General features: G+C 35.3%; 1 protein-coding gene across 7 annotated transcripts in view; it reads left to right on the top strand.

Annotated features, from left to right (window-relative positions):
• Nucleotides 1-10,148, top strand: part of ZZZ3 (zinc finger ZZ-type containing 3) — a 102,262-nt gene that overhangs the window by 31,141 nt on the left and 60,973 nt on the right. For 5 of the 7 annotated variants that reach the window (XM_087866020.1, XM_087866021.1, XM_087866019.1 and 2 more), the window contains exons 2-4: nucleotides 4,422-4,556; nucleotides 4,636-4,701; nucleotides 6,167-6,320. Coding sequence is in view for 1 of the 7 variants with exons in the window: in XM_087866021.1 (XP_087722147.1) it covers nucleotides 6,298-6,320 (23 nt within the window). In the remaining 6 variants the exon portion in view is untranslated. Of the gene's footprint in view, nucleotides 1-4,421; nucleotides 4,557-4,635; nucleotides 4,702-6,166; nucleotides 6,321-9,801; nucleotides 9,873-10,148 lie in introns of those variants that run through there. The other 2 variants (XM_087866018.1, XM_045801981.2) reach the window with 2 other exon arrangements.

Raw genomic sequence — 10,148 nt, 5'->3', positions numbered from 1 at the left:
TAAATCCATTACATTAAGAACAAAGGATGATACCTCAAAACTCATTATCTCTTTATTATTACATATGATCTTTGTGCTCAGGTGGTAATTTACATCTATTGTATCTCTATGGTAGAAATACTATATAATGTTTGATGTGCTACCATGTATCTTTTTCTAACTTAGTACTCAGTGATAGTTAATAGCTTGAAATTGGCTGCAGGTGGGAATATTCATACCACAGACATTGGTAACCCTATAAACCAGGAACTACAAACTGCTAACTGCTCCTCGTCCTTAAAATTTTCCAGCATACCCCCGGTTATGGATATCATTCTGTATTCCTTATGGATGGTTTTCCAGGCCTTTTCCAGGCCTTGGACGTGCACACTGATCAGTACTCAGCTCAAGACTTGAGGGATATTTCTGTAGATCTTTTGATGTTCTGGGGATCCTCGTTACTTTGGCCTCCCCAAACTACTCAGTTCATCTTTTTCACTCGGGGAGACTGTTAAACTTTGGGAGCGATTACCCTCCACACTCTGTAGTCTGGAAACTCTCTCATCAGTAAGCTGGAGCAATTATAAGCTTCGCCTCATTTGTTTCTCCTCTTTCATTGATCAGTGTTCTGTGTTACATTGTCTGGTTTCCAGTGTCTGAAAAAAAATGTTTTCATACTTATTGTTCAGATTTTTAGTTGTTTTGGGTGGCAGCATAAATCTCATTCCTGTTACTTGGCCAAAAGTGGAAGTTCCTTGGAAGTGTTTTAGGTAAGTGTGCATTTTAGATCACTCTGTAGAACATGCATTTATAAGGCATGAGACTTAAAGTAGAAAGACCAATTACAAGGCAGGTGAGTTAGTTTAAGTGAATGATGGAAGCCTAAGATTGGTCTTGGATGTTGATACTACAGAGGTGGGGTACAATATGGGAGATATGTAGGGGAAAGAATCGAGTACAGGGTTTCTAAAAGGATGGATCATGAGCTGTTTGCATCTGAATCACCTGTGGTATTTGGTAAAATGAAGATTCTGTGCCCTGCCCCAAGTTTATTGAATCTGAATTTCTAAGGATGAGGCTTAGAAATTTGCAGTTTATTTTATTTAAAGATTTTATTTTATTTTTTAAAGAAGATGTAGTTATTTGTTTTAGAGAGAGCACACTCGAGCATTGGGGGCAGGGCCAGAGGAGAGGGAGAGAAAATCTCAAGCAGACTCCCTGCTGAGTGCAGAGCTTGGCATAGGGCGCAACCCCACAACTCTGAGATCATGACCTGAGCTGAAATCAAGAGTCCGACGGTTAACTGAGTCATCCAAGTGCCCCTAAAAATTTTATTTTTAAGTAGTCTCTACTCCTAACGTGGGGCTTGAACCCACAACCCCGCGATCAAAAGTCACTTGCTCCACTGACTGAACTAGCCAGGCACCCCTAGAAAAGTGCATTTTAAACAGGTACCTAAGGTAATGTTTATGAACACTAAAGCATCAGAAGAAACTGATATAATTTTTTTCAAAGTATGATCCATATCCTTGGGGAGCCCCTATGTTGGAATGACCTGAAGTGCTTATTTAAAGATGTAGATTTATGCATGTGTATCCAGAACTACTGAATCTGAATTTCTGGGGTGGTTGGGTTCAGGAATTTCTTAGGCCCACTAGTGTTTGAAAACCAGTAAGCTAAAGTACTTCACAGACCTAATCTCTTCTGAACTTCAGAGTAACCCTGAAGAGTACTCCTGTTTTATAGATGAGGGAATGAAGCACAGAAGAGCAAAGTGGCTTACTCATGGTCAGATAGTTGTTAGTTATTTTTGATGGTAGGGAGTCATGTTTCTTTTTTTTTTTTTTTTAAGATTTTATTTTTATTTATTTGACAGGCAGTGAGAGAGGTAACACAAGGAGGGGGAGGGGGAGAGGGAGAAGCACGCTTCCCGCTGAGCAGGGAGCCTGATGCAGGCACGATCCCAGAACGCTGGGATCATGACCAGAGCCGAAGGCACGACTGAGCCACCCAGGTGCCCCGGGAGTCATGTTTCTGTCTCCTCCTATCAAACCTGATTCTTCTGCTACCTTTCTTTTGACTGTGAAATGTAGGCTTATCTCTAAAATCTTTTGAAGGCATCCAAGACACTGAAACTGTGGTTCCAAACAACTTAGGGAGCCAGGAAAGTGTGCTCTTCTTTTTTATACTTTGTACCAAATATTTGGTTTAGTTCTCTGTAGCAATTGAGTGTGATAAGTTTAATTGCATAGCAAAGGTGTTTCTGTCCCTGACCATTATCTTAATGCTTTTTACAGCTGTCTTTGAATGTCTTTGTTTCTTTTAAAATCATTTAAAGACGGGTATAATGCACAATCAATATTTTCACTTATAACAACTGAAGAATTGGGTACTAGTATGAATCTATATATAACTTTTGTTTTGAATTTTTTCCAAGGTTCTATAAAACTGAAAAAAAGTTTCAGTGTATTATAATTTAGGTTGCATTTAGTTTAGACGCCACAGTTTTACTTTTATAGTAAGTTGTATAGCTTATAACTTTGTTTTATCAGTAGAACTGGTAATATTTTCTAGTGGGATTTTCTGTAGTCTTTTGAAGTGATTTCATATGTGCCATGAATCTTAGATCCTGTAATCTATTTAGCACAGTAGCACCAGTGTTAGACTGCAAATAGTAGGAAAAGTAATTCTTTTCAGTCAAGATTGGTTTTGGATTTGCCTTTGGAATTCTTGAATAGTCCGTTGATTTTATTAGTATGTGAAAACAAGCAAAGTTCTGTAGCAAGGAATAAATACGAAGCCCTTCAAAATAGGATTTAAATGGTTTGTTTTCCATTTTGTATGCTTTTAAAAGACAAAATAGCTAAGTTTTAAAAATTTCTGTAAGTTACTATAGTTAAATATTTCAAATAAAAAATTACTGTAGCTGTCACAAATCAAAGTAGTTTATCTGCTCCATTTGAAATGTATAGTGAAGGAAACAAAGAATGGGGTGTAAGGAAGATAAGAATTTTGGCTAGTTTAGTTTGCTTGTTACAAGAGAATTTATAGCAACTTTTAAATTTGGAAATACTTATGATGTTAGTGTTTACACTAATAGTGTTAATTTTTTATGACATTGTTTAACATTAGTAAACAAATGAACAGACTTGTTTTAAGTGCTTGATGATAGATATCAGTGTTTCTTAAACACTATTCTGTTGTCTTACTCTCTTTTTTTTTAATTGAAACATAATTGACATAACATTATATTAGTTTCTACTCTATTATAATGAAACTTTTCACTGGTAAGATCTGGCAGGTTGGCATCTCCAGTATCAAATTTTATTCGCAAACCAGGTGTAAGGCTATCTTCATCTACCTAGCTTCCTTCCTTGCTGCCTCCTTCCCTCCCTCCCTCCCTCCCTTTTTTCCATTTTTGAGAGAGAATGCTTGTGTGTCCCATCAAGTACCAGAGGGGCAGAAGGAGAGGGAGAAAGAGAATTCCAAACAGTCTCCACGCCCAGCATGAAGCCCATCTTGGGACTTGACCTCACAAAATCAAGAGTTGGACACCCAATCAGCTGAGCCACCCAGGCACTCTGGCTATCTGTGTAGATTCTTTGTAGATCTTTTGCTTTTTCTTTTTATCATATAGGAATTTGGAATGGCACACAATGGTAAATCATTTTAGAATGCCATTCAGAGGTTTCTGTGATACATATGAATGAGTTTTTTGGTAGCTCATGTTTTTCTACTAATAAACTTTTAGGTTGAAATGACTTAAAGTTTTATATATTGCTTTTTGTCATGATTATAAGCACATTGATGTGTTTCTCAGAGTTGTAATCTATAACCCTGTTATATTTTTAAGAAGCTTACTTTTAGGGAACGTTTGGATAGCTACATCTTGATTTATTTCATCACATTTTTCTTTTTACTGCCAAAATAATGTTCACAAATTATTCAGAGAGGGATAATCTAAACAAGACACAATCATTACTTTAAAAGACATGGAATGTTTTAAAGTCACATTTAAGAGAAAGTCATGATCTTTTTTACTGCATTTTTAACCATTGTAGGTTTATTTCCTAATATTATTGTGAAACACAAGCACACAAAATACTTTTCCATTAATGCCCGAGCAATCAAAAATGAGCTATGTATACATTGGTAGTCAGAAAAGGAATCTGTGGAGCTCTCAAATTTGTCAGAATTTTAATTTAGAATTAAATTTTGAAACATTTTATGTGGGTACTCTGAGAAGCATTTGTAAGAGTGTTAGCAAATCATCTTAGTCTATTGAAGAGAGCACATATTTTGTAGCCTAATACAAGGAATTACTTGTGCAGGTTAGTAGAGAATGCAGTGTGTTACCTAAGTGTTTAGAAATATCACTTTTGTCCACATATCTGTAAACAGTAACACATCCATAGTGACTATATTGTGGTTTCCCTTCACAGATATCAAGTTGTGCTAGTACATCCATGTAAATAATTAATACCTGAAGTCTCAATGTAACATGGACATTAACAGTGATGACAGATAAATACAGACGCTTGGGAATCAAATACTAGGCGAAAAACACTTTTAAAAAGGTAAGAAAAAAATGTAAACTTAATTAAGGCCAAGTGGGTTTTAGTTAGTAGAAGTAATTGACTGAAGTTTCTTTTTCAGTGTATCAGGCTTTTAAGAAACACATCTGGGTGATCCTGTCTATCTTAATACTGGTAGAACTCAGCTGTAAGTATCAGTTCTTCTGTGAAAATGAGAGTTAACAGATATCCTTGCCTGGTAAATATCATAATGAATGAGGTTCCTATAGTAAACCCAATCCACAGTGGGTAGAGGGTGGCTGACTGGAACTGGAATAAAGTCTAGAATGGGCATGTCCATGTGTACACAGAGACACATCTTAAATTGTGGATCCTCTGCCCCTGATGTTTGCCACCCCCTCCACATACTATAGATTGTAATGTTTTGCCATGTTTATGAAAGGCTTTCGAGGTTGGGTATTAAGGAGTTGGCAGTTGGAATCTTTGTTGTAAGATGAATGAATTTTCAAGGCAAGGGTTACTTTTTGTGGGATCATTTTTACACTGTGCCACCTTCCTTACGTTAATTTAGAATATTTCTTAATGTAGTATTAAGTGATTTCATTTAGACAATTTTCCTACCTTGTATTTTTCAAGAATTTACAGGCCATATTTGGGAGAGGTTGCATCTCTTGATATTAGATATGAGTACTGATCTCCTAGCTGACTAAACTGTAATCTTTTTATTTTTACTAGGCAGTAACTCTAGTTTACAAGGTTTGTTAACTGCGTCAGTTTTAAAGTTGTAATCCTTCACTGTGAAAATCTTTTAGAATATCTACTTTTAGAATATTTACTTTCATGTTTATAATAAAATGACAGTCTGCATCATAAACATCACTAGTCTTTTTCCTGGTGTCCCTCCTTGTTTCCAAATGGGCCCTTACGGTAACCATTTAGCCAGATTCTCTGAGAAGGATATCATATATACATTATTATAAAGTAAAACTCTTAATTAATGAGACTATCAAAGAAATGGAGTATACTTAGATTAATTAAAATATCTGGCCAATTGGGCACTAAAAGCAGAAAATCCGTACTGTTTGTCCTAGTTGAAAATCCATACACCAAAAATAGTAGAAATTTTTCTTCATGATAGAGTGCTAAGGCATTTTAGTAATCATTTGGCTTATCATACAGATATCTGAAGACTTAGTTGATTCTTTGGTGTGCATAACTTAAATTATTTTTGTTGTTCAGTCCCTAGTTTTGAATACTTGAAGGCCAAATTTTGGGAAGGCGTCCAGAATAAGAGTAAGAGATTATAAATTGTGTATCAGAAATTTTATCAAAGGCAGTCTTTGGGTCACCTCAAAAAAATATTGTCCATAGACTATAGAGAAGAATGGAGTCACATTTTGATGCAAACTAATAATGAGTTGTTATGAGGATTCAGTATATTTCAAGGTCTTTTCGGTTTGTTTGTGTTGGTTTTTAAAAATTCTTTTCTAGTTTCTTGGTATCTCTGAGGCTACAGAGTTACTAAGAAGTATCAAAGATGTTACTGTGAATAGATAATTCTGTTATCTGCTGTTTCCTCTTATAGAAGGGATAAATCTGTTAGCATAGGTTAATTTGTTTCTTTAATTTTTTTTTCTTATTTTATTTTAAAGAAAGGAATTTAAGAGGTTCTAGTATTCTCCATGGCTGAAGCTGAGAGTCTGAAACCCTGATGCTTAAGCTCTATTCTAGATCATAGCTCCAACTCCTTCAGGATATAAGGAAAAGAGATAATATTTCCACAATGATAGATCTTTGGTTGTACAGGTAAGTTATTTAGTTTTGCAGTGGTGAAGACAACTGTAGTTTGTTATTTTTTGTGGGAGGGTTGACTTATTCTGTACTTCTGCATGGCATATTGTGCAGTCTGGCTGGTAGTTCATAGGAGTATGGAGCTATAGGGAATGGGTTAGGGATGAAATATTTTCCTACTCTTCCCAACAGGGGTATAAATGAAGTGACTAAGTACTTTGGAATCTCTAGAGCATTATACCTGTCTTTGACACCCTGGGTATTTTTGATTCAAGGGCCATTATGAAATTCCTTTTCTACTTCTCCCCAATTTTCTTTTAAAGTATATATTCATTCAGCTTTCTGTCTATGTATGTATGTTACCTATCTATCATATATCTGTCTCTCTTAATGGGGGAAGAAAGAAGAGATCCCTTTATATAAGGCAGTACATAATAGAATTCATAGCTTCAAAACACGAATATTAAGAACTTTAAGTTGGATTGCATAGGTGGGTCCCCACATTTCACTCTCCTGCTTTTAACCTGATAGTGGTAAGTGCTCAACTGAAGAAATTTGTCTTAAAAGAATTGTATGACAAGGATAGTCTGAACCGTTACTAAGCAACTCATGTTTATGTTCTAGGTAGAAGAATCATATTGGTTACACTTTCCAGTTGCTCTTGCTCTTTTTGCTTTTCACTTTGGTTTGATATGGTATCATGACTAGTTTCCTTAAAATTGTTCAATTAATAAAATTAAATATTGTGATAATAAATATCGGCTAGAACGTTGATGTTTTGTTTTTTTTTTAAGATTTTATTTATTTATTTGACAGAGATAGAGACAGCCAGCAAGAGAGGGAACACAAGCAGGGGGAGTGGGAGAGGAAGAAGCAGGCTCATAGCAGAGGAGCCTGATGTGGGGCTCGATCCCAGAACGCCAGGATCACGCCCTGAGCCGAAGGCAGACGCTTAACCACTGTGCCACCCAGGCGCCCCTAGAACGTTGATGTTAATGGACGATTGCCAGTCCCTCAATTCCCAAAATAAACCATACTACTTTAGTAATTATAGTGGAGCAAAAGGTTTTAGGCATTATCTTTGAAAAATGTTTCTGAGATTTCTTTCGCATAAGTAAAGGTGATAGCTAGAGTAGTGTTTCATAAGGTGGACCATTTTAGTTTAAGGATTATTATTCCTTTTAGTTCATGTTGATGCAATTCTGCAGATGGGATCACAGGGGCTAGACATTTATGATACTGTTTCAGAATCCTACAGTTAGATTTGAAGTAAAAGTAGATTTAGATTTGGGGGAGGATAGTTCAACAGCATGGGTGAGATATTAGAATTATAGGTAGGATTTGGGGCTTAATGTGAATTGACAGGTTGAAATTAAGTAGCAAGGGTATTTTCTGAGATACTTAGTTTGTAAATAAGTTCCTTTCTCTTCCCTTAGTAATTTAATTTTTAGCAGGAATATAATTTTGTGCTCTAAAGCTCTTTGCTGAATTTCTTGAGTAACTGTATTCAGCTAAAATGAGGAAGACAGCTACTTTAGTCTATAACACTTAGCTAAGCATGGCAAAACAACATTGAGACTTGGTTGAGATAATCAGGACAGTTTTAGCTCCTTTTTGGTAACTGAAATTTGCACTCTGTTTGTTGGATAACTATAGAAAGTACGTGCCTTTATGTATGCCTATTCAAAATAGAAAAGATGAAGAAAAAGGTTAGAAGAAAGCAATATCAGAGGAAAGAGTGTTTCAATTTCATTTAATCTTCAGAATTTTTACCAATTTATTACTTTAAGTACATGCAATATGTTAATGTCAGTCAAGAGATTGAGTCCTCTCTTTGGTACTACTTTAGCCAAAGTAATCATGACTTTATTTATAAATTTTTATTACTAGAATCAAGTAAGGAATTAAAGGTTATATTATAAATAGGTCTAATTTAGTTTGAACCTGATGACTATATTATTTTAAAAGAATACTGTCTGGATGTAGCAGTCTAAGTCAGTGCTTCTCAAATCCTGATAGACATATAAATCAACTGGGAATCTGATTAACTGGTAGGTCTGGGGCAGGGCCTGATATTGTGCATTTCCAGTGAGCTTCCAAGAGATGCCATAATGCTGGCTCTTGAGTTGCGAGAGTTTGAGGTACCAAAAGTGTCCTTGTATAAAACAGGTGCGCTTTAAAGATGGTTCAGTAGCACAGGATTTGAGAACTGTACTAAAACGGACTTTATTGTGGTTGATGAATGGAATAAAAATGCTTTTTAGGGATCAGAGGAAACAAAGAGAGGTTTCATCTTTCATATTAATCAGTGTTTGGATCACTGGAATAGTGAAGAAATAGGCCCTCATTATGGGTGGTGTTTTATAATTATATCTGTTATGTAGAATGACAAGGCAGAGATTTTGCTTTCATTTAGATTGGTATGGAAAGAAAAGAAGGGCTAGGGGTGCCTGTTACTGGAATCCTTGAGGTTTATATGCCCTTAATTGGCATCACATTTTAAAAAGTAAAGAGTTTTTGTGTGTTTATAAAATATTACTATTGCCAGTTTTATTTTCGAGACATAAATTATGAATATAATCATTTTTTGAATAACAAATTATGAATATAATTAAATTAGCATTAAATATATTGGCATTAGATTTTGTAAGTAAAGTTTAAAATTATGTTTCTTTTATGTATTTGCATAGGTAATTAATATTTAAAAATCAGTAACCTTCAGATTTGCGAGTTCCAGATTTGGGTATACAAAACAAATAAAGTGATTTTAATATTCTTTAGTTTGTGCTTTTTTGAAATATCATTTGAAATTTAACTTAAATTTTTTGTAATTAAAAATGGGTATTTATGGGACATTCAGTATTTATTGCCCGTGATTTAAAATAGACTGTAATCTTCATGACAAGATTTAAGCAGAAGAGAATTACATGTCACATCCCTCTAGTGAATCCCAAAATAGTAAAAGTTAACTATGTGAAATGTATTTCTAAGTTCTGATTGGTGTCTTGTACTTGTTGTTCATGAGGTGGCTGTAGAATTCTCTAAACAAATTATCATACTCTGATCCCAGGGATGGTTTTGTGAGTCTTGTAAGATTTTCAAAAATTGTTAATTAAAAATTGAAAAGTATGCCTTACTCTGAAACAAAACTAAACTCAATAAACTTACATATTTTTTAGGAAACTTAAATTCAGTTGTCAGCAGGCAGAAACAGGAAGACAGTTCCCTTTAATGTTTCTTTTTTTTGTTTGTGGCAGCATGTTGCTATGGCTTCTGTAGTTCTTCATAACCTCTCTACTGTTAGACACTTCTAGTTGAGGCAAAGGAGAGATTATATTTGGTTTGCAGGGGAAGGGGTAGAATGGCATTTGGGGGGTTTATATGAGAAGGAGACCGTGGGAAGGCATGGCAAAGGGAAGTGACAGGGTACTATGAAATTACCTACTACCGCCATTGTTGGCCTTTTTCTCTATCCATCCTACACCCCATTTGGAAGTTAAGCAGTGGAGTGGCCAAATTATCTTGTGAAAGCTAAACAGAAGAAGAGAAGAATGGATACTTGAAATGGTAATAGCTCCTTTTTTCTGCTTTATGGGAGAATCTTTGGAAAATAATAACCACTCAGAGTTTATCCAGATGGATCAATCAGGACATTTTTCAATTTCCCTTGCATTTGTATCTTAGAAACACTGAACATCCACACCAGAAAACCAGCTCATCTCCCAACATGCGTTAAAACTGTGGCATAAACATACACAGGAGTTCAAAGGAGAGGATGGGGTTATATATGTAGTCCTGATTTCTTAGATGTAATATTTGCTTTGGGGGCTGCTTTTCCTTTTT

The sequence above is a fragment of the Ursus americanus genome, chromosome 12 (genome assembly GCF_024610735.1).
Source record: "Ursus americanus isolate L20-20 chromosome 12, mUrsAme1.1.p, whole genome shotgun sequence".
NCBI lineage: Eukaryota > Metazoa > Chordata > Mammalia > Carnivora > Ursidae > Ursus > Ursus americanus.
Note: the sequence above shows the minus strand (reverse complement) of the source record. Positions and strands in the feature narration are given on the sequence as shown.